We start from the raw sequence: 25,672 nt of genomic DNA, 5'->3' as shown, positions 1-25,672 counted from the left end.
TATTATAGAGACTCATACCCAAAAAGACTGAGTGCCATCAGCATAGCACATCTTGACTTGGCAATATTTGCCCACTCGTCTTTGCAAAAACACTCTAAATCTGTCAGATTGCGAAGGCATCTCCTGTGCACAGCCCTCTTCAGATCACCCTACAAATTTTTCAGTCGGATTCAGGTATGGACCATGCGAAAACTTAATTCTTCTTCCGGTGAAGCCATTCCTTTGTTGATTTGGATGTATGCTTTGGGTCGTTGCGATGCTGAAAGATAAAAGTTCCTCTTCATGTTCAGCTTTCTAGCAGAAGCCTGAAGGTTTTGTGCAAATATTGACTGGTATTTGGAACGTTTCATAATTCCCTCTACCTTGACTAAGGCCTCTGTTCCAGCTGAAAAAAACAGTCCCAAGACATGGTGCTTCACTGTGGGTATGGTGCTCTTTTGGTGATCTGCAGCGTTTTTGAATTATGGCCAAAATTTTCAATCTTTGCTTCATCAGACCATAACACATTTTCCCACATGCGTTTGGGAAACTTCAGATGTGTTTTTGCAAAATTTAGCAGGGCTTGGATGTTTTTCTTTGTAAGAAAAGGCTGCCATCTTGCCACTCTACCCCATAGCCCAGACATATGAAGAATACAGGAGATTGTCGTCACGTATACTACACAGCCAGTACTTGCCAGACATTCCTACAGCTCCTTTAATGTTGCTGTAGGCCTCTTGGCAGCCTCCCTGACCAGTTTTCTTCTCATCTTTTCATAAATTTTGGAGGTACGCCCAGTTCTTAGTAATGTCACTGTTGTGCCATATTTTCTCCACTCGAAGATGACAGTCTTCACTGTGTTCCATGGTATATCTAATGCCTTGGAAATTATTTTGTACCCTTCTCCTGACTGATACCTTTTAGCAATAAGATCCTTCTGATGCTTAGGAAGCTCTCTGCAGACCCTGGCCTTTCTGTAACATGCAACTAAGAGTGTCAGGAAAGACCTACTAGAACACATGAACTTTATTTGGGGTTAATCAGAGGCACTTTAAATAATGACAGGTGTGTACGGATTTCCATTTAACATGAGTTTTAGCCTAGGTTCACACTGCTGCGAATTCAAAATCGCGGTAAAATTTTGCCCGCAATTTAATGTAAATCGCGGCCCGAAATCGCAAAAAAAGTAGTACAGGAACTACTTTTTGAAATCGCAGATGCGGCGTCGCACTGATTAGGACAGTGCCATTGCCGACGATTTGAGATGCGATTTGACATGTCAAATCGCATCTCAAATCGTACCCAGTGTGAACCAGGGCTGAATGTGATTTCTTAATTCTGAACACAGCTACATCTATATCATATATATATATATATATATATATATATATATATATATATATATATATATATACACACACACACACACACACACACACACACACACACACACACACACAGTACAGTACAGTACAGTACAGACCAAAAGTTTGGACACACCTTCTCATTCAAAGAGTTTTCTTTATTTTCATGACTATGAAAATTGTAGATTCACACTGAAGGCATCAAAAGTATGAATTAACACATGTGGAATTATACATAACAAAAAAGTGTGAAACAACTGAAAATATATTTCATATTCTAGGTTCTTCAAAGTAGCCACCTTTTGCAGCAGACACATCTCTAGAACTGGTAAGAGGAGACTGTGTGAATCAGGAATTCATGGTAGAATATCTGCTAGGAAACCACTGCTAAAGAAAGGCAACAAGCAGAAGAGACTTGTTTGGGCTAAAGAACACAAGGAATGGACATTAGACCAGTGGAAATCTGTGCTTTGGTCTGATGAGTCCAAACTTGAGATCTTTGGTTCCAACCCCCGTGTCTTTGTACGACGCAGAAAAGGTGAACGGATGGACTCTACATGCCTGGTTCCCACCGTGAAGCATGGAGGAGGAGGTGTGATGGTGTGGGGGTGCTTTGCTGGTGACACTGTTGGGGATTTAATCAAAATTGAAGGCATACTGAACCAGCATGGCTACCACAGCATCTTGCAGCGGCATGCTATTCCATCCGGTTTGTGTTTAGATGGACCATCATTTATTTTTCAACAGGACATTGACCCCAAACACACCTCCAGGCTGTGTAAGGGCTATTTGACCAAGAAGGAGAGTGATGGGGTGCTGCGCCAGGTGACTACCTCTTGAAGCTCATCAAGAGAATGCCAAAAGTGTGCCAAGCAGTAATGAAAGCAAAAGGTGGCTACTTTGAAGAACCTAGAATATGAAATATATTTTATTTATTTTTATATTTAGTTTTGATGCCTTCAGTGTGAATCTACAATTTTCATAGTCATGAAAATAAAGAAAACTCTTTGTGTCCAAACTTTTGGTCTGTACTGTATATACACACAAACACACAGTATCTCACAAAAGTGAGTACACCCGTCACATTTTTGTAAATATTGTATTCTATCTTTTCATGTGACAACACTGAAGAAATTACACTTTGCTGCAATGTAAAGTAGTGAGTGTACAGCTTGTATAAGTGCAAATTTTCTGTCCCCTCAAAATAACTCACACAGCCATTAATGTCTAAACCGTTGGCAACAAAAGTGAGTAAACCCCTAAGTGAAAAAGTCAAAATTGAGCCCAAAGTGTCAATATTTTGTGTGACCACCATTATTTTCCAGCACTGCCTTAACTCTCTTGGGAGTTCACCAGAGCTTCACATGTTGCCATTGGAATCCTCTTTCACTCTATGACGACATCCCGGAGCTGGTGGATATTAGAGACCTTGCGCTCCTCCACCTTCCATTTGAGGATGCCCCACAGATGCTCAATAGTGTTTAGGTCTCGAGACATGCTTGGCAAGTCCATCACCTTTGCCCTTCACTTCGTTGGGAAGGCAGTGGTCGTCTTGGAGGTGTGTTTGGGGTCGTTATGTTGGCATACTGCCCTGCGGCCCAGTCTCCGAAGGGAAGGGGATCATGCTGTGCTTCAGTATGTCACAGCACATGTTGGCATTCATGGTTCCCTCAATGAACTGTATCTCCCCAGTTCCGGCAGCACTCATGCAGCCCCAGACCTTGACACTCCCACCACCAATATTTAGTAGAGCCTCCTTTAGCAGAAATAAGAGCCTCTGGACGCTTCCTATAGCCTGTAATGAGTGTCTGGATTCTGGATGAATGTATTTTGGACCATTCCTCCTTACAAAACATCTCCAGTTCAGTTAGGTTTGATGGTTGCAGAGCATGGACAGCCCGCTTCAAATCACCCCACAGATGTTCAATTATATTTAGGTCTGGGGAATTGGATGGCCATTCCAGAACATTGTACTTGTTCCTCTGCATAAATGCCAGAGTAGATTTTGAGCCGTGTTTTGGGTCGTTGTCTTGTTAAAATTTCCAGCCCCACGGCGTAACTTCAACTTTGTGACCGATTCCTCAACATTATTCTCAAGAATCTGCCGATATTGAGTGGAATCCATGCGACCCTCAACTTTAACCAGATTCCCAGTACCGGCACTGGCCACACAGCCCCACAGCATGATGGAACCACCACCAAATTTGACTGAGTAGCAAGTGTCGTTCTTGGAATGCAGTGTTCTTTTGCAGCCATGAATAACGCCCCTTGTTATGACCAAATAACTCAATCTTTGTTTCATCAGTCCACAGCACCCTATTCCAAAATGAAGCAGGCTTGTCCAAATGGGCGTTTGCATACCTCAAGCAACTCAGTTTGCGGCGTGTGTGCAGAAAAGGCTTCTTTCGCATAACTTCCCATACCGCTTCTCCCTGTGCAAAGTGCGCTGAATTGTTGAAGGATGCACCGTGAGAGAGAGAGACTTGTAAAGCGCAACACATGCGAACTGAATCGCCTCTGCAGCAAGTTGATGTTGTAGGTCTTTGGAGGTGGTCCGGGTGCTGTTTTTCTCACCATCCTTCACCTTTGCCTCTTCAACATTTGATGTGTCTGCCACTTCTGGCCTTAACAAGAACTGTTCCTGTGGTCTTCCATTTCCTATGTTCCTCACATTGGACATGACAGATTATTTCTGCGATAACTTTGTGCAGCCTTCCCCTAAACCATAATGTAGAACTATCTTTGGTTTCATGTCATTTGAGATTTGTTTTGAGGCCCCCATGTTGCCACTCAGAGATGAGTCAAAGAGAACAACTTGCAATTGGCCACCTCAAATACATTTTCTCACGATTGGATGCACCAGTCTATAAAATTCAAAGCTTAATGAGCTTACCAAACCATTTGTGTGTTCCAATTAATCAGTGCCAAGTAGTTACAAGTATTCAAACCAACAAAATGACAAGGGTGCCCAAATTTATGCACCTGTCTAATTTTGTTTTGATGCATATTGCGCATTTTCTGATAATCCAATAAACCTGATTTCACTACTGAAATAGTACTGTGTCCTTCAGTTATTTAAAAGATCAAAATGAAATTGCTGATCCAAACACCCAGATATTTATAAATGAAATTCGTGGAAATTGGCAGGGGTTCCCAAACTTTTGCATACAACTGTGTGTGTATATAGATTATATATATATATATATATATATATATATATATATATATATAAATAGATAGATAGAGAAAAGTCTTCCTCTAATCACACCAGATTCTACATTTCTGAACTGGAGAATCTGGGAAGGAGATATTTCAGAGTAATGGCCGTTTGTGACAGAACAGTCTTGTACTGCGATAAGAAGCCAAAAACATGTTCTCGGCTCATCTCAGCTACACAAACTGGTATACACAAGAGATTAGCCATGATCCTGATGATACCTAAATAAATATCAGGGCTAAGATATAGGTGGGTGAATCAGAATACAAAAAATAAGTTATATGCATTTTATTATAATATTTTGTGGAAGCTTCTTTATAGTGACTTGTATAGATATGAAGGAGTGATCTTTGCAATTTATTGAATTATCTAACCCTGTTTAAAGATAAAAGTTGTGCGATAGGAATTCTATTTGTGTAGTTATGTAAAGTATCTTTTTAAGATGTGAACAGGATCTCTTTTGGTATTGTAAGCTGCCGAGTTACACAGGATGAAACTGAACTACACATAGTTGAGGTAGCTTCGGTATTCATTGCCCATTACTAAAGCAATCAATCTCTAATGACAGCAGACCAGCTATGTGCAAGGCTTTGTAAGCTGAAAAGCGTTATCAGTCTGTTGTATACTACACCACTTGATTTTTAACAAACTAGCATAAAAAAAAATTTACTCCAGCGGTGACCTTTTGAGTACCAAGTGGATAGGGCTGTCAGGAGCTCAGCTGGAAGACTGACTGCTGCACAAGAGACAGGGGCCCAAAAGAGGACCAAATTTATATAGACCAGCTCTCCTGCTCTATGGCTGCAACATACAGTTTCACAAAATACAAGTGTTGCAGGCCACGCTAAACAAGTTTTATAGGGATCAGTTTTAAAGGGGCTGTGCACTTTGGCAATGAAACAGGATTTAAAGGGACTAGCCCCCAATCCTGGCTTTGTCCTCCCGAGTGAGAACAGCCCCAAATGGCTCTTCAGTGGCTCCACCTGCTGATGTGCTATGGCTCTGGACCTGTATAGCACCATGTGGCAAACGCAACATGATGCATATCGAGCCCCCACAAGATACAGTGCCCAAAGACCAATTACAAGATGGCCCCAACATCTTGTGGTCCAGGTACAGTCCCCCAAGTATCACCAGAGCAGTCCACCAATCCAGAAAGCTGCAGATGAAAGACACTGTGGCTCTTGAGCAGTTACAACTGCCAAGTTCATCAAGTTTTCTCAATAAAGAGAGCACATACATCACCTAAGGACACCGACAAAAAACTGAGGCCAATTAGAAGTGGGATGGGTTAGAGAGAAGTCACTGCAACTTATTTTTTCACCAGTGTTCAATAACCTGGAAGTAGTTGCTTATTACCCATAGTTAGGACTAGAGATCATGTGTCCCTTGCTGCACAATAAAATAAATAAATGGGAATTTTGACTTAAAATGATACAATTTTCCCGATTATACAAACATGTAGAGGTAGGATTCAATTAATTTTTTCTGCATAAGAGTCACAACGTAAGCGCTTACAAAACTCAGAGCTCAAAAACTGCGTCACGATGACACAGTGCCTGGACTGATATTCGTGACAAACAAAAAAATTATCTTTGTCGTACAGTACAAGATACAGGCAATGTTTTCACAGAGCTAGGAAAGGATCTACTACAACAGGGCTCGACAAATACCGGGCGCCAGGTCGCCATGGCGACTAGAAATAGTGTCCTGGCACCTGGGCTGTGGGGTCTTGGCTGGGAAGGTGGAAATTAGCGGCGTTAGTGGGGATGGAGCAGAGCAGCGCAACATCAGTGGCTGGAGGAGCAAGCGGCTAGAGTGCAGTCCAACTGGGGATCCCTGACGGCTCATCATCCCCACTGCTGTCGCTCTCTCACCCAGGGTATTATTGGAGCAGGACCGGCTGAGGGAGGCGGCAACTTGGCTCAGGGACATGGGGGTTCCGGAGTCGGTGGTTTCCCGGGAAAAGTGCACCCTGCTCCTCTGGGTGGAAGAGCTGCTGAGCCGGAGAGAAGAGGTGCTGAGCCGGGAGAAGTTAGTTAAAATGCTGGAGAGCCGGGCCAGCGGCTGGGAGGAGTTCAAGGAGGTAATTAGGACTGGGGAAAAAAGGACCGGCGCTCCGCGGACTAGGCTGAAGCCTAACTTAGGACCGGCGCGCGGACCTCACAGTGTACACTGTATAGCTGAGGTGTTCTCAGAATGCTGCCACAGGCTAGTAGTGGAGATGGGCTGTGTATTACCTGCTGTACACGAGAGCTGTCCCCTGCAGTGAGACATGACAGCTCCTTCTATATACATACACAGAGTGGACTGTGACCGTTTGCTTCTAGCCCAGTAGTCCTTAAAACTTTTTATTGCATATTTCATTTTTCTTGTGCAGCAAGTGGATACTGTCATTGTAATTTGAGCCCTGCTGTGCGTATGAGAGCATGGCAGGCACGCAGCCCTCTGCATAAATTGTCCAATACTGGAGAAATACCTGAAATGTGCCAGCGCCCGCCACTATGTGCAGCCTTCTTAACAAGGGCAATATGACGCAGACGTTGAATCTGACAGATCCCCCGAGCAGGCTCATTGTGGAGTAAAGGCTGCTTTCACACTGGGGCGCTTTGCAGGCGCTATTGCGCTAAAAATAGCGCCCTGAAACAGCCGCTGCTGTCTTTCCAGTGTGAAAGGCCCGAGGGCTTTCACACTGGAGCAGTGCGCTGGCAGGACGGTAAAAAAAAGTCCTGCCAGACGCATCTTTGATGTGTTGTAGGAGCGGTGAATACACCGATCCTAAAGCACCCAGGCGCCACGGCCAACACCAGCGACGCCCCAGTGTGAAAGTACCCCAATACAAAAAAAAAGAAAACTGGCTCCTAACTTTTTTTAGCTGGCTCCTAGATTCAAACAAATTTTGTCAAACCCTGTACTACAAGGACAGACCATTTCTTTGTAAACTCTTTTTTTTCATAGATAGAGTAGAGCAAATGTTTTAAAGAAGTAAAAATATTTTCTGTAGTCACAGATTGTAAATTTTTCCTATTCGTGAACATTGTTTTGAAATCTTTTACACCAGGGGTTGACAAATTTGCTTGGAATCTAGGAGCCAGGTAAAAAAGTTAGGAGCCAGAAAACGCGCCCCGTCCCGACGAGCTTGCGCGCAGAAAGCGAACACATACGTGACCAGCGCCCCCATATGTAAACGGTGTTCAAACCACACACGTGAGGTATCGCCGCGATTGGTAGAGCGAGAGCAATAATTCTAACCCTAGACCTCCTCTGTAACTCAAAACATGCAACCTGTAGATTTTTTTTAAACGTTGCCTATGAAGATTTTAAAGGGTAAAAGTTTGTCTGCATTCCACGAGCGGACGCAATTTTGAAGCGTGACATGTTGGGTATGAATTTACTCGGCGTAACATTATCTTTCATAATATTAAAAAAAAAAAAAATGGGGATAACTTTACTATTGTCTTATTTTTTAATTCAAAAAAGTGTAATTTTTTCACCAAAAAAGTGCGCTTGTAAGACCGCTGCGCAAATACGGCATGACAGAAAGTATTGCAACGTTTGCCATTTTATTCTCTAGGGTGTTAGGATAAAAAATATATATAATGTTTGGGGGTTCTAATTAGAGGGAAGAAGATGGCAGTGAAAATAGTGAAAAATGACATTAGAATGGCTGTTTAACTTGTAATGCTTAACTTGTAATACCAACGGCCACCACCAGATGGCGCCAGCTCACATCTGGTGGTAATAACTTGTAATACCAACGGCTCACCACCAGATGGCCCCAGCTCAAAAAAAAAAAAAATTTTTTTATTTTTTTTGCCCCCCCCTTCCAAGCCAAGTCGCCAGGGCCCCATTTCTAGTCGCCATGGCGACCTGGCGCCCGGGATTTGTCGAGCCCTGTTTTACACGTCCCTTTGCACCCATAATGGCATGGTAAGAGGGAGGAGAATCTAGCTGCACAAAGTCAAGGCTTTGTGGATGGCATCAGTTTTTCACATTAACCACTTAAGGACCGCATACTGCACATATATGTCGGCAGAATGGTACGGGTGGGCACAAGCACGTACCTGTACGTTCTCTAAGTGCCCAGCCCGCGACCCGGTCCGAAGCTCCATGACCGGAGTCCCACGATCGGTATAGGGGGCTGAAGAACGGGGAGAGCTGTGTGTAAAAACAGCTTCCCCTTTCTTCACTGTGGCGCTGTCATTGATCGTCTGTTCCTGGATATAGGGAAAGGCGATCAATGACGTCACACGTCCATCCCTGCCTCCCTACAGTTAGAAACACATATGAGGTCACACTTAACGGCTTCAGCACCCCCTAGTGGTTAACTCCCAAACCGCAATTGTCATTTTCACAGTAAACAATGCATTTTTATAGCATTTTTTGCTGTGAAAATGACAATGGTCCCAAAAACGTGTCAAAATTGTCCGATGTGTCCGCCATAATGTCGCAGTCACACAAAAATTCGCTGATCACCGTCATTAGTAGTAAAAAAAAATAATAATAATTAAAATGCAATAAAACTATCCCATATTTTGTAAACGCTATAAATGTTGCGCAAACCAATCGATAATCGCTTATTGCAATTTTTTTTTACCAAAAATGGGTAAAAGAATACGTATCGGCCTAAACTGAGGAAAAATAAAATTATTATATATATTTTTGGGGCAAAAAATAAAAACCGCAGAGGTGATCAAATACTACCAAAAGAAAGCTCTATTTGTGGGGGGGAAGGACGCCAATTTTGTTTGGGAGCCACATCGCACGACCACGCAATTATCAGTTAAAGCGACGCAGTGCCGAATTGCAAAAAGGGGCCTGGTTCTTTACCTGCATTTTGGTCCGGGTCTTAAGTGGTTAATAAGCATGTTGAGTGAAGCTTCTGCTTCACTACAGTGGCAATTAGGGAAGTAAATATTTCTGCAGCTTTGCCCCAATACTGCCTCTTTATTCCATTATATGTCTGCTCCGTCTAGGGAAGGCATATTGGGTCTCAACTTTAGTAGAGAAACCGAAGTAGGAGAAAAGGCATTTATAAACCCAAAGCAAATATGGCTGTAATAATGCTATTATTTATCCAAGGAATTGTGACATGCATAAAATTGTTTTTGGCAAATAGAGCTAGAATTGGATGCAGAGAGTGATTTTAGAGGCAGGTCTTGTTTCAGCGCAAGGGACGCATCATTCTGAGCCTGAGCATTGTATAACGAATGTGGTTTTGCAATGACTCTCTTTTGCCTATGTCTACGCTACAGCTACATGTTAAGGTAATCTCCCCTATGGGGCACTCACTAAGTAGGGCAAGGAATATAGGGTAAGCGCATCCAGAAGCAGAACACAGCAACCCAGGTTTGAACTGTTCTCTAGCAAAAGGGCAGAAGGAAGCACCCAACAACCTTATAAAGACTCCAGGCAGAAGATGTGGTAAACTGAAGAGCAGGACCTGTGGTGTGATGTTACATCTAACGAGCCTCCTGAGTCCAAGTTAGGAACTAATGTAAAATGTTTACACTGTATTGAATACAATGACTTGATGAACTTTTTTCAACCTCACCTAATACTACTACTATGCAACTACTAATTCAAATATCGCCCCAGTGATTAACAGTAAAGGTCAAAAAACATACAGGTGACCCTGTCTACAACGATGGGACTATACAGTATAAAAAGTCAAGGCTCCATTGTGGACATACCACTGAAGGGCTTTTTAGGTATTGGGTTTGAAAGGAATGGACCACGGTCCCAGACCTGTATAGCAGGCTACACGCATTGCACTAATGCCAAGGTAAGGCTCACTCAGAATTGTGTGTCAGAAACATTACATTCTGTCTGCATGGCATGGGGTCCTGGTACAGCTCTAAAGCTTTAGATGCACTGTTTCTACCTGTGCTATTAGAAGCCAGTGAGGAATTAATTGAAGAAATCAAAGATAAAATAAAAACAATTAATAGGCTAAGGGTTATTTTCTCTGTGAAGGGGAAAAGGGTCTATCACCTTGAGACACTAGCAAAAAAAAAAAAAAAAAAAAAAATTATAAACCCCCTAGAAAAATTGTATCACATTCAACATAAATTACATAATAATCCACAATCCAATAGACATTCATATATAGTATATAATACAAACGCAGGTGACAGCTGATACATACATATAAACACATTATGCAATTAGGACCTAAATGACCCATTGACCTTCCTAAGTCCCTAAAAATAAATAGAAAAAAAGGGGTGGAAATGGGGTAGAATAATAGAAATAACAGTAAATTAATGGCATGAATTAAATCATAAAAAATCTTGTTGATCAATGAAAAAATGATTCTAATTGATGGCTCGATGTGTTTTGTGGCCTTATAGCCAGCAGGAGCAGAAACCATGGACTTTATCTAAAAATATAGAGCACGAATGTCTAGATAATCTCAAAAAATTGGATCACGCCGTACATCTGTCAATACTAGGTACAAACCCCATTTTTTATCATTCACTTTCCAAGTTTTTTTTTTTTTTTTATCCATCTTCATTCCCAACCCCTATATATTCACCACTGCACTTCACTTACACTGTTTATTTCACATATTCAATATATATCTTTCCTCCACCCTATCTTACCCACACCTATCCGCCTTGGATTTTGTCTGTACCAGTTGTCATGGATTTGTGATCCTCATTACCGCACTGTTGGTGCACAGATGCGCGATAGACTCAACAAGGGGTTTATTGACCCCAAGAATATACTACTCTATTTTTATAACCCTTTAAAAAAAGATCTTTGTACAGTTTTTATTTTTAGTCAACATTTTTTTTCGTTTTAATATATATTCTTCAAAATAATTTCTTCAGATTTTCCAATATCTCTACACTAATTTTTTTGAGATTATCTAGACATGTATGCTCTCTATAGATATATTCCACGTTTTCTGCTCCTGAAGAGTGGCTATAAGGCCACAAAACGTGTGGTACCATTAACTTTTACAATCATTGATCAACAAGATTCTTTATGATTTAATTCATGCCATTAATTTACTATGTTATTTTCTACCCCATTTTTCCCCCTTGTTTCTATTTTGAGAGGAACTTATGAAGGTCAAGAGGTCATTTAGGTCCTAATTGCATAATTTGTATGCATCAGCTGCCACCTGTGTTTGTGTTATGTACTATATATGAATGTCTATTAGATTGTGGATTATTATGCAATTTATGTTGAATGTGAAAGTTTTTCTAGAGGTTTTATGCCCACAAATGTTTTACAAGAGATCATACAATATAAACAACTTCTTAGTCATTATACTTTATTTGCTGCTGTGTGCTTCATATAAAGTCCCACTTTTCAATTTATTCCTTCTTAAAAATAATGATAGGGATGGAGGCAGGTACCCCTTAGGTCCTTGCGTCATATAAAGTCCCCAAACCCCTTTCTTTCCTTTTCAGTGTTACTGGTTCAGTTGCTTTAACCGACATTCAAAATTCACCCCTTTATTTTCTAATAAAAACATAGTGTTTACAAACACTGCTCAAAAGCTCAGTTTCTGAAAGCCAGCAGCTACTGCTGGCACTTGCTAAGTAATAACGATGTTTTTTTCAAGCGACACTCCTGGGAGGTTTATTGTATTTCACTGTGTGTGTTTATTACATTTAGCCGGATTTCAATATGATCTTTTCCACAGTTTTTTTTAACCACTTAGTCAGTTTAGTGTGTGTGGTTATATTTGTTTGAGTGTTCACAATTGGTTTCATTACATTTTGGTGAAGGACACTTACATTAATGCTAGTGGACTAGCACTTCATAGATCAATTTTTTTAGCGCAACTTTTTTCCTTCTATATCTGAGTGTTGTATAAACATGTTAGTTGCAGCTTGTTGCACACAATTTTATATAGCGCAGTTTTTCTCTTTTATATACTTGCTCAGTAATGCAGCATCCATCTGTCATTTTGACAGTCAGGAATTGCTGGTAAATGTGGCAGGGTGGAGCGCAAGCAGTGGGAGATGAGCAGTGAGTGATACACATGCCCTATGTACTCCAAAGTAGAAATATAGACAAAGCTTTTTTTTTTACATTTTGGAGAGTGTAGGGGAGGGAAATCCCTGCAAATTATGACAATTCCTTTGGGACCCCCAGGCAACCAGAACTAGTATGCCCATTGGAAGTTTATCCACTCTATTACTTTTCTGGGGAACACCCAAAATGTGGGATTTTCTTTTACTTTCAATGATAATGGTAAACAGGACAAATGGAGAGGATGAATCTTAACAGAGACACACGTTCTAAATCGCTCTCTACTCCATCCAAAACTAAACAAAATTTGTGCCTTTAGTTATACTTTAAAGTGGTTGTTAACCCACTGTAAGGACTTTATATAATCATCCCGTCTCCTAAAGATATGTGTTCCTGTGTCTGTTTTATATATATATAGATTTATGAAAAAAATTCAAATTTTTCCTGAAACTTTCCTCTTAAAGTGAAGGTGTGCGTTATACGCCGATAAATACGGTATATCCAAATAACACGCCCAAGCTCGTCTCTTCACCACACACAGCCACAAAGGCAAGAGAATTCTTGTTGGGCAGTGTATTAGTGATACGAATTTTAATGGTTCAAAGAATGTCAGGCAAACTGGTCTTCCCTCACGCATATTCACTAAGGCTCCTTTCACACTTATACGACTTCAAAGTCGTGCGATTTTGCGGCTGCAATTTTACCGCAATTTTGCGGCCGCGATTTGGGATCAGTACAACTTCAACTTTGCCACAACTTTGGCATTAACCAATGAAAACATACATGGTGTGAGGCAATTCCTTTTTCTGCCACCGCAGTTGTCATTGCTGCTGCAGCAGTAGGAGTGCACAGGGAATAAGAGGAGGAGAAGCGGAGGCGGAGAAGACGTTGATATTGGGTACATCCCATCATTGTTGCCAATCGTGAAGATAGGGGTCAATTTTGGGTCCTCTATAATGAAGAATGAGAAGAATGCTCCTTACATTGGTGGTCAGTGGGAAGGATGTCCCTTACATTGGTGGTCAGTGGGAAGGATGTCCCTTACATTGGTGGTCAGTGGGAAGAATGCTCCTTACAATGGTGGTCAGTGAGCAGAATGCTTTTAACATTGGTCGTCAGTGGGAAGAATGCTTTTTACATTGGTGGTCAGAATGCTCCTTACATTGGTGGTCAATGAGAAGAATGCTCCTTACATTGGTGGTCAATGAGAAGAATGCTCCTTACATTGGTGGTCAGTGGGAAGAATGCTCCTTACATTGGTGGTCAGTGGGAATAATGCTCCTTACATTGGTGGTCAGTGGGAATAATGCTCCTTACATTGGTGGTCAGTGGGAATAATGCTCCTTACATTGGTGGTCAGTGGGAAGAATGCTCCTTACATTGGTGTTCAGTGGGAAGAATGCTCCTTACATTGGTGGTCAGTGGGAAGAATGCTCCTTACATTGGTGGTCAGTGGGAAGAATGCTCCTAACATTGGTGGTCAGTGGGAAGAATGCTCCTTACATTGGTGGTCAGTGGGAAGAATGCTCCTTACATTGGTTGTCAGTGGGAAGAATGCTCCTTACATTGGCAGTCAGTGGGAAGAATGTCCCCTTCATTGGCAGTCAGTGGGAAGAATGTCCCCTTCATTGGTAGTCAGTGGGAAGAATGTCCCCTTCATTGGTAGTCAGAAGAATGTCCCCTTCATTGGTAGTCAGTGAGAAGAATGTCCCCTTCATTGGTAGTCAGTGAGAAGAATGTCCCCTTCATTGGTAGTCAGTGAGAAGAATGTCCCCTTCATTGGTGGTCAGTGGGATATTGTCTTTGTAGTTTATCTTGTCTTTGTAGTTTGGGTCACACAAATCATAAATAGCTGGGCACTCACGGATAAATCGATTGATTTGCTCATTATCGAGGACGTCTCATTTTTTTTACCTGTCTGGAGCACATTGTTCTTGAAGGGAATAATCAGGAAGTAAATGTGTGGTGGAAAAATGTGCTTGAGAGGGGCTTCTATGCTGAAAGGATTGGGTGGGACAAGGGTTAAAAAGCTGCTTGTGCTTACAAAGTTGTACTGAAATCATGTATATTATTCAGGTACGATTTGCATGCTACTTGAGGGTTTAACATTGAGGTCTATGGACATCAACTCGCATGGAAGTTGGACCAAAGTGGTGCAGGGACTACTTTGTAGTCGGCACAACTTAAAGTCGTGCCAGTATGAATGGTGTTTATTGAAAATCATGGAGAATGACTTGTCATATGATTTTGCAGTAGAAAATCGTGAGACAAGTCGTATAAGTGTGAAAGGGGACTTAATCAAATCTGGCCCTCTTTGGACAAACCTGCTTTAAGGGAACAGGATGCAATTTTTATTTTGGTTAACAAACACTACTTATTTTTTGGGGGGGCTAATGTAGCACGATTAAATGTCCACAGCTGTTTAACACTGCTTACCAAATGATCAGAAATGTAGCAATTATTAAAATATTAATAAGAGACACTTACTTGACACTTTCTTCTTGCTCTCCAAACTCCTCATCGTTGAAACCAAAATGATCAATAAAAGCAGATGTCATTTGTTGCATCTGGTAGTCCACAAATGCCTGGAGAAAACATACCATCATGCATTAAATGATGAGCACAATGTTAGGCCTTATATAAAAAAAGAAAAAAAAGAAAAAAGAAGAAAAACAACATCACATCACCTGCTGCAGTACAGTTTCTTGGGGGAAGCTGAATTCCTTTAGGTCATTATCTTCATCATCACTGGAAGAGTGCATATTTCTTGTGTTTACCTGAAAAACACACAAAACTACTGACACATATAAAGTATACATTAGGATAGGTGCCACACTGGTGACTTACAATTGTGATCTGACTTTCAGTGCGCATATGTAGCGCTACTTGGATGCAACTTTGAGAAGGCTTGTATATTGTATGGGGCCAAAATAACACAGAAATCACACCAAAGTAAAAAACAGGTACTTTTTCCAAAACTGCTCAGTGCAGAGTTGCAATAATGTGAACTGGCACCATTTAAAACAATCTGATTTCCTTTGTCATGTGATTTTGTGTGACTCAAGTTGCATCTGAAAATTGCACCAGTGTGAACCAGGCCTTAAAAATAATGTGAAGGGGGCGAGACTCCTCTAAAAACATACTTCATAGTATACTAATGCAAATTGTGTAAGATTTCAGAATTTTGCTAGGCCACAGTGGGTGGAATTGGAAGTACATGTGACATATTTTATACGGTTTTACTTCTTAAAAGGAGATTTTGACATAAAAGAATATATATATATATATATATATATATATATATATATATATACACATATACACACACACACACACACACACACACACACACACATTTATATTAGCAGGTTAAAAAAAATTGCATTACTTTTTTTGAGCCTGCAGAGCATTGCACCAGCAATTAGATTGCGGGTGCAATCTCAGTCTCGAGCAGACTCTCAACATGTACCTCATTAGGTCAGGCAGGTACCCAAGAGCAGGAAGAACCAGTGGACTTTTTCTGAATGTGGATGCATGTACTTTGATGTCTTTGTACTTTTAGCATCAAATGGTCAGCTTCTTGGCTACATTAGCTAGGCCAAGTCCTGCACAAATTAGCAGTGGCTTAAAAACTATGAAAGATAAAAAAAAACACAACAGGTTCTACCTATATACTTCCTAAAGCAGGTCTAATCACTGGCAACTAATCCAAAACACTTGATAGATCAAATGAAGTTCTGTTTGGCTTTTAATACATGTATAAAAATTCAATTAAAGCAGAGTTCCCCCAAAAATGTAACTTCCGCTTTAAGTACTCCTCGCCCCCTTACATACCACATTTGGCATGTCTTTTTTTTGGGGGGGGGGGAAGGGGGTACATACTTTAGAGAGGGACTTCCTGTCCCACTTTCTCGTTTAGTCTTCAGGCTGCCTAGTTGACTCCTCCTCTACCCCTAGGCGGCCCCTCCCTCTAGGCAATCTTCTGGGACATCGCCTGTCCATGAGCGTGCAGCGTGGAACCCGGCGAGTGGCTGTTATCTAAAGTCAGCAGCTATACTTTTTGTAGCGGCTGACTTTTAATCGCCTCTCACTTCACTTCTGGTCCACTGCTCACTCCAGCCAAGCCCTACGTCACATCATCAGGAAAACTGTGAATCAAGAGGAATGCAAATGTTTTCCTGCTTTTCTTCATCCACATGCTGGAAGAGGGGGCAGTAGGCGCCGGCTCTGGCCTTTTTGCTCCCCGCTAGTACATATCCAGCTTTCTCCTGCAATGAGATGCAATAATCTTTCCCAGGATTCATGTGATTCACATCGGCATCCCAGAGTTGGTTGAAAGATTTGGAAAGCTCATGGTTTAAACCAGTGATCATCAACCCTGTCCTCAGGGCCCAACAACAGGTCAGGTTTTATGTATTACCTTGGGGGGAAGCTGACTAGAATACTGCAATCACTGAGCAGCAAATGATATCACCTGTGATGTATTTCAGTTATCTTGCAAACCTGGCCTGTTAATGGGACCTGAGGACAGGGTTGACCACCACTGGTTTAAACTATCCCTGGCTGCATATGTGGTCACGTCACCAGGCAGTCAAGTACACAACGCCTGTCCATTAGATTCTTGCACCAGTGTGATAGTGGAGCTGGATGACCATGTGCGAGGGGCTGTATTAATAAAAACACACCTGCTGCTGCTCTCCTCTGGCAGCACAGGAGTCAGTGAGTGCAATACAATGGTCACAATGTGGTAGAAACCTTAATATATTGCGCAAGACATGTGTTAGACGATAACAGCTCATATGGACACCATTTGGTTATAGAACTTTAATGAAATGTTTTGCTTTCATTTCATCTTTTCACAATTTTTCTTTTGTCTATAACAGAATTTATGAATATTTATATAAAGTGTCATTAGACAATGATTTATCACACATGATTTGGGTATAATATTTGTATTTAAGACACAGCACTGTTCTTTGATTCATACACCCAAGAAAAATCAAGGATGGTGTACACTCAACCATTAAGGAAATGGCTGAAGTGTCACAAATATGCAGAGGCTCACTGACTTACAGCATTAAATTATTTAGAAGCCAACTCCACTAAAAAATAAAATACCGTATTTATCGGCTACAACACGCACCCTAAATTTTAAGAGGGAAGTTTCAGGGGGAAAAAAAAAAAAAAGAACTTTCCACAGCCCTCTGCGTATAACACGCAAGCACAGTTTACCCTCTATTTTCAGGGTAAAAAAAGTGAGTGTTATACGCCAATAAATACAGTAAATGTAATTCTATGTAGAAAACTGAATCACCTTCTTGATTGACTGGGGACTTCACTTGAGAGTACCCAAGTTCCTCTTATGTACCACAGCCAGAGCAAAACCAACCGAGAAAGTAATGAACCATCATAAATTCTCCATTATTTTTGAAAATATATTTGGAAACTAAGCAGTGAGAATAGAACCTTGCTATGGTCTTGTGGAAGATGATGTCTTTAGCAGAAAAAAATCTCACCACAGAAAGTTTGAGATTTAAATATCTTAAAAGTAAACCCAGCAGTGACCATCAGAATCTAAAAAACATGTTTTCGGTTGCTTTGACCTGAAAATGAAAATGCATTTAATTTTTGATGCAATACCACATTAAACACTCACAAGGTCGACGGTGTTCTTCTTGTTGGTCTCCGAAAGAGATCCAGAAACAAAATGTTCCCATTGTTCCTGCTGTTCTTCCGAAAGCTCTGTGAATGTACAGAATTCCTTTAGTTATATTAAAGGAAAAACACAAAAATAGAGTGGTAGCCCCACCTACGCCGTGCTACATAACAAAGTTTAGTTCAATCTGTGCTGCAGACAGAGAACTCCTTTTCTACCATGAGGCAAGCAAATCTACATCTATTATGGCAGTGTTATCTTGCAATTTCTAAACCAACTCACTATACTGGATGTAACATTCAGGATTGCCCTATTCTGCATAATGTGTAATAAGCTAAATACTGCACAATACTGCATTTTGAATCCTGTCCTGAAAAATGACATACTTTAGAGCACTAATAATCGCAAGTATTGTGATTATACAGTATTAGTCATAGCAAAAAAAAAAAAAGGATTTACCAGTAAATTTCATATCTCAAAGTACAGTACAAGACATTGGTTTGATATTCATAGGTTTTAAGTTATAGGCTGGTGCCTTCACTGGCAAAGCTTTTAAAGACACGCCCCGAGGGTCCCCCTATAACCTTATCCCAGGCCTTGAGTCCTCAGTTTTTTAGCAGGCAATGTAAGGAAACCCAGGATTAATATGGAGGGTGGTTGGTGTCCTGTACTTTACCCAAAGATATGGAATTTACAGGTAAACCAAAATTCCTTTTGCCTTAATTGTACAGTCCAGAACATTGATATTCATATACCCTGGCACTTTGCCAAGGAATAAAGAAAGATGAGAAACAAACAGAACTGTGCCAAAAGGTCCAGCAACCACAATGGTCAACAGACCCAACTTCAGATTGCTGCTGCAAAAGCCTTGCTCCTGAAAGCGTACACCTGGCAGACCCTTGAAAAGGAAAAGAATTAACAGAAGACTTTGTAAATGCTTTACAAAGCAGAACGGGGGCAGGCTCAATGTTGGAATGGCCAGAAAACTCCCACTGTTCTGGTGGAGTGTGCACATTAATAGTGAAGGAGGACCCCTGTCTTTTAGAGTGCAAGACTCAGCGGATAGGAGGAATAGAGTCAGTTTTCCAGATAGAAGATGTAGCTTTGCGGTAGATACCAATATGGCTGACTACTTCTAGGCAATGAAGAGCATTTTCGTTTTGATGCCTTGGACATGGGCACAAAGGGGGAAGGACTATATTTTCAGATGTGTGAAAGACTGATACCACCTTAGGAAGAAGGGATATCTTGTGCACAAGACAAGACTACACTGTCTGACTTCCCTGACGAGTTCAAAGGGTGGTTTCTGAAATTAACCAAATTAAGATCCAAAGGAAGCATAAGGTGCTGAAAAGACAGGGTCTGATCAAAAAAAAAAAAAAAGTAAACGGGAAAAAATAAATAAAAAATCACACATTGTATAAAAGGTTTCAGGGAAAAGGATTTTGGAACAAAAAGGACAAGGCTGAAACCTGTCCTTTTTTAAAATATCTGAGGCCAAGCTCTGGTAAAGCCTTGATTAGAGGAAGGCCAGAATGTGAGGCACATCGTAAATTCTGGGACTGAAGTGCCTTGTATTTATACCAAGCAAAAGGGGATCTCATAATACAATAATAGGTCTTTCTGTAAGCCGCTTTTCTTGCTTTTAGCAAGGTGGTAATGACAGACTCAGAAAACCCCTTTGTGCCCCTAGACCTGGGCTTCCACAGCCATGCCATTAAAGCCATTGACTAAGAAGCAAGCTGGATCAGAGGGCTCCAAGAGAGCAGAGGTCGTCTGCCAACACACCGACGTCTGTATATCAGTTTCTTCTGTGCCAGCTTGATGAAATGAGAATCAGCAGCAGCTTCTCCTGCTCTATTTTGCGGAGCAGTAAAGGCCAAATTTGCCCTGGAGGAAAGGCATAGATTACCCTGAACTGAGTCCAATAAATTTTTAAAGCATCTGGATGATATCCTAGCCTGTTGTATCCACAGGCTAGTATATATAGGGCTGGAGTTCCCATCTCTGACATATCAGGTTGAAGATGTTGGGATGAAAGACCCATTCCTCTTGGTCTAGGCAGCTACTGCTGAGATAATCCACTTTCCAACTGTCTGCTACAGGATTGTGGATAGCAACATCTCCAAGATGTTAATGGGGAGCTTCACTTCCTTTTGGTGACCAGGTTCCCCGAACTGTGAGGGGATTGGAGCACTTTTCGCCAGCCCCACTGGTTTCTGTTATCACCTTCCAGTGATATGGCAAAAACGAATAGTGCACTGAAATAAAAAGTCTGGTGCCAAAAACAAAAATTCAGGATGCCAAAACTGAAATGTTCAATAATAATAATAATTTATATATATCTATATCTATCTATCTATCTATCTATATATTTATTATGTATAATTGTATTATAATTCTACTAATTTAAAATGAACATGAATTTATTGTCTCCATTATTGGCACCTTTTCAGTCGATAAGCAGTTTTTGAAGAGCTTTTGCTTAAAAAATAAAATAAACAAACACGCAAGGAAATAGCATCCCTTTACATTCTATGTATGTTTTCAAACCAATTGCCTCCCCATTGAAAACACAGCAAAAACGCAACAAAAATGCACCTGCATTGAGTTTTTTTGAGCCACATAATCTAAAAAAAAAAAACAACACACCACAAGCATAGTAAAATGCCAGCAAAATCACGCGTTTTTGGCAGCAAATATCAGCCCCTTTTTTTTTTTATATCGGCAAAACGCAGATAGCCCTATTTTTGCCTGATAGTTTTCATTGGCCGAAATTTTGGCTCATCACTTGCAAAGACTGAGCTGGAAATCTACCATGCTAGGGAATTTCTTGCATGGCTGGATAGGAACATGGGCAAGTTAGGAGGAGCATCATCCTTGTTCCAAGCCAACAAGTCGTTTTGGAAAAGTCTTAAGTAAAATTGGGCAAATAGAACAGCCTCCTAGGAGGCCACCATTAACGCCCAGTGCTCTCAAAGAATTTCACAGGCACATCGCTTTGATCTCACACGCCAAACATTAGTTTCGTGTAGAAGCAATTTGTTTTCTGACAGGAGAACTTTTATTTGAGCTATGTCTATAAATAGGCCCCAGTATTCCAAATGGAGAAGGTTGGAGATCGGAGTTTTGGAAATTGACTATCCACCTGAAAGCATGAAGCATCTGAATTGTATTTGAATGTTTGCAAATAGCTGGGAGAGAAGTCCTTTAGGAGAAGGTTGTCAAAATAATAGGACTTGAATGCCCAGAGATTTTTAAAAGGGCAAGAAGGGGATAGCTTGAAGAACAGAAAGACAAACTGGAATGTGGATACATGAGAATATGTAGCTACTGCCACGGACACTGGAAGCACTCTATCTATGAGTACATGGAACTCTGCCTTCATTGCAGATCATATCTCTCAACACCTTCCAGGACCCAGGGTGTTTGTATTGTATATGCACCCTGATGATCCAGCTGTCCCTATACCCTATGATAGTTGCCTTAGAACTCTCTTTCTTGAATTTCAGCTGCCATATTGAGGCCAAATTGTCTCATCCAGTTTTTGATTGGGCAACCTCACTAGGTCGTATGCAGTATTTTGGAGCTTTGTCTTTGAGACGATCAAGTCGCAAAACCCCTGAAGAAGCCTAAGGGCGAAACTAGTAGGGTAGACTTGTTCAAGAAAAAATAATTGCCTCCATAATTAGCTCCCACCTATGAATGTTACTACATTTATTTTGTATAAATTGTATAAATTTGAATAAAATCTTCAATTTTTTTTGATATAACGTCACGTCTGGTTTCTATAATTGGCACCGCTATAATCCTCTATCCTCTGCTAACCTTCCATTTAATCTATTTGGGATGAGGTGCCATATGCTAAAGAGGTCTTTCGATCACTTATCCTTCACCAAATCCATAGGTGTAGGCCATTTACGTACCTCATTAAGCCTAACTGGAAAACTACTAGGACATTGCTGAGCACTGCCTTGCTGTTACTGTTAACTTTCACCATCACAGGACTGAGCACATAAACAATGAGCTCAGAGCGACTGCATCAGGGGAGAGAAAGCGCATATGAGGGTGTTTGATCAGAGAAAGATCACTCCTGTGATGGTGAAGGTGAACAGTAACAGCAAGGGGACTCTTAGCAACATCCTAGGAGTTTTCCCAGTCAGGCTTCATGAGGTATGTACATTGCCTACAAGGGTAATATTTAACTTTGGTCAAAGCTGTGCAGCTTGCTTTCATCTACAGAAGTCCTTTATCTCGCTAAGCAGTTTTTTGGGTAAAGGTGAACCATAAGGTGCATTTAAACCCTGCTTAAATGAAACTCTCAAAGTCAAAAAACAACATTCATCTGCCAAATGTGTATTGGTTCGTACTAAGCGTTTTTTAAACAATACAAAAACGCTCTGTATAATGCATGTTAAAACTCAACGTTAACAGGGATTCAAAAAAATCTGTCTGTTCAACATTAACTTTTTTTCCTCTCTTAACAAAACGTTAGTACTTCTTTTAATCAATTTGCTGTCCTCACCTTTAATCAGCTGCCCAATAAGCAGTACATTGGGTCCTTTTTCTGAACTCTGCACCAATGCATTCGCGATTTTGGTGAGATGCCCCATAAAGCCTTTCCTCCGTCCACCTTCAGACCTAAAACATTTAAAGACTAACATAACAACAACATATGTTGCATAGCAAAATACAGGGGTTCAAAAAATTCCTTATAGACCAAAAAAATTCAAAATACTCATCTATAGAGTCATAATTTATTAATTGTAAACATGGAGCTCAACTGTAACATTTTTTGGAAAGTCTGAAACCAAGCTGTACGGCCCTGTATGGGACTACGCACACAGCTGCATTTACATCATTAAAGTGCGCTGCATAAGCATCCCTAAAATCAATATGGTAAAATCTGCATCTGGTGTCAGTAATTTCCGTGTGTGCATCTAAATGTGAGTGAACAAATGCACATGATTACATGAATAAATTCGACCTATACAATGGAAGAAGAATTTCACTGATTTAACCCTTTCCCGCCGAGCATACGCATATATACATCCTCTGCTTTCGGGTGTTTTACCGGGATGGCTATCCAGGCATAACAACCGATGCAGCTAAAAGCCGCTCGGTTGTTACGCTCTGACCAGGCCTCCAGTCGACCTGATCCGCGCCTCCAGTGTCTAGGTGCAGACTGAAACCAAGCCGTAAGCGGCTTGGTTTCAGTCTCCGCAATGTACATACGGAAGCAACGTCATTTCCGGGTTACTCGGCTGCCAATGGCGTCGGATTTAAAAAAGTACACAGTATTGAGAATCGCAGTTTTCGGCAATCTGAATACTTTGTAGTGCAAAGGAGGGATTGGGGGTCTTTTAGACCCCCGATCCCTCCATAAAGACCTGTCACAACCTATTACTGTCACAAGGAATGTTTACATTGCTTGTGACAGCAATAAAAGTGATCAAAATGTAAAAAAAATATTAAAAACACAATTATAAAATAAGATATTTTTTTTTTTAAAGCGCCCCTCTTCCGCGAACTCGCGCAACAAAGAAAACACATACGGAAGTCGCGCCCGCATATGAAAACCGTGTTCAAATCACACATGTGAGGTATCGCCGCGATCGTCAGAGCGAGAGCAATAATTCTAGCACTAGACCTTATCTGTAACTAACCTGGTAATCGTAAAAAAAAAGTTTAAAACGTCAACTATGGAGATTTTTAGGTACTGTAGTTTGTCGCTATTCCATGAGTGCGTGCAATTATAAAAGCGCGACATGTTTGGTATCTATTTACTCAGCGTAATATCATCTTTCACATTATACAAACAAATTGGGCTAACTTTACCTTTTAATTTTTTTAAAATTCATGAAAGTACATTTTTCCAAAAAAGTTGCGTTTAAAACACCACTGCACAAATACCGTGTGACATAAAATTTTGCAACAATCGCCATTTTATTCTCTAGATTCTCTGCTAAAATATATATATATATATATATATATATATATATATATATATATATATATATATATATATATATATATATATATATATATATATATATATTTGGGGGTTCTGATTAAAATTTTAGCAAAAAAATACGGATTTTAACTTGTAAACGCCAAATGTCAGAAATAGGCTTAGTCATGAAAGGGTTATACATGTATGCGTCTAAAAATATGGTTACATAGAAGTACTTTCTGACTGCTAGGTGCACTCTTTTTGGTATCCATAACAATCACAGCTGCATGCATGTGCCCTAATGGTTGGCAGCAATCTGAATACAAAAATAAGCAAAAGTATGATCATACTTGAGGCGTGGTCCCCCTTTTTTACATAGCATCTTAGCATCAAAAGCAATCACCCCTTCAGAGAATGGAGGCCCATGATCCCACAAGGTACGTTTAACTGTGTAGCCACATTTGCAATATAGAAACTAAAACACATACATGTGTATCATTTTATATATACACACACACACACATACACACACACACACACACACACAAAAATATTTGCTTAAAATCCAGAGGCCAGCTAAAAAAGTTAGTAATTTTTCTTTTTTTTTTTAACGAACAAAGCTTACGAAAGAGGTCCAGTGCTAGAATTGCTCTTATTCTGTAGTGAGCGATGATATGCAACGCGTGTATCTGCAATCATCGTTTTTAGCCGTAGGCACCCCGACGTGTGCGTTCACAGTTGTATGTGCGTGTATATGGGGGTTGCGGGGGCCAAAATTCTTTGGGCGGGGGGTTGTGCTTGGTTGTGACTTAAATTTTGTACAATTAAAACTTTTTTTTTTTTTTTACTGCACTTTTTTTCCCCATCACAGAGGACAAAATGTCCTTTAAGTGATGATTTTTTTCTTTGGTGACAGGCTCGCTTTCATGAGATATCCAGGGTCTAAAAGACCTTGGATGCCTCCCCTGTAGTCCACTGAATGTAATGCAAATCACACTGCGTTACATTCTTTGCCGGGAAAACTGTCAACGTCCTCTCTACCTGGCGGCACCTACTATACCGGTCTGACAGATGGGCAAGCAGAGCCTGGGATACATAAAGGTGCGTGCAGACTGTGCGGAAGCATCTGGGTGGCGGCCGGACGCAACTTCTAGTAGCTATGGCGACCTGGCACTTGGGATTTATCGAGCCCTGTACAGTAATAGGGAAAACTTTTTGATCCCCTGATAATTTTGATTGAATGTCTACACTTTTAATGTTTTATTTTAATAGCGAGAGACGGAACAAAAAAAATATATCCAAAAAAAAAGTTAAATAAGTTATGAATTGAATTTTTTTATTTTTTATTATTACATTAAAAAAAAAAAAAAAAACTTACTGTTCTTTTTCATTATCGTCCCATGCTGAAAGTACCCTCTGTACAAGCTGACATTTCTGTAAAAGCTGTCAGTAAAGAAGTAAAAAGGTAATTAATCCTAGATTATTTCTACACCAAATTGTTTTTCATATCA

The 25,672-nt window shown here is 40.6% G+C and overlaps 1 protein-coding gene across 2 annotated transcripts in view; it reads right to left on the bottom strand.

The window, feature by feature from the left end:
• PPP6R1 (protein phosphatase 6 regulatory subunit 1) overlaps nucleotides 1-25,672 on the bottom strand; it is a 176,625-nt gene that overhangs the window by 61,127 nt on the left and 89,826 nt on the right. For both annotated transcript variants that reach the window (XM_040325727.1, XM_040325728.1), the window contains exons 11-15: nucleotides 25,540-25,604; nucleotides 22,734-22,849; nucleotides 18,209-18,294; nucleotides 15,240-15,329; nucleotides 15,040-15,137 (exon numbers count right to left, since the gene is read on the bottom strand). In XM_040325727.1, coding sequence (XP_040181661.1) covers nucleotides 15,040-15,137; nucleotides 15,240-15,329; nucleotides 18,209-18,294; nucleotides 22,734-22,849; nucleotides 25,540-25,604 — 455 coding nt within the window. The remainder of the gene's footprint in view (nucleotides 1-15,039; nucleotides 15,138-15,239; nucleotides 15,330-18,208; nucleotides 18,295-22,733; nucleotides 22,850-25,539; nucleotides 25,605-25,672) is intronic.

This window comes from Rana temporaria, chromosome 10 (assembly GCF_905171775.1).
Source record: "Rana temporaria chromosome 10, aRanTem1.1, whole genome shotgun sequence".
Classification (NCBI taxonomy): Eukaryota; Metazoa; Chordata; class Amphibia; order Anura; family Ranidae; genus Rana; species Rana temporaria.
Note: the sequence above shows the minus strand (reverse complement) of the source record. Positions and strands in the feature narration are given on the sequence as shown.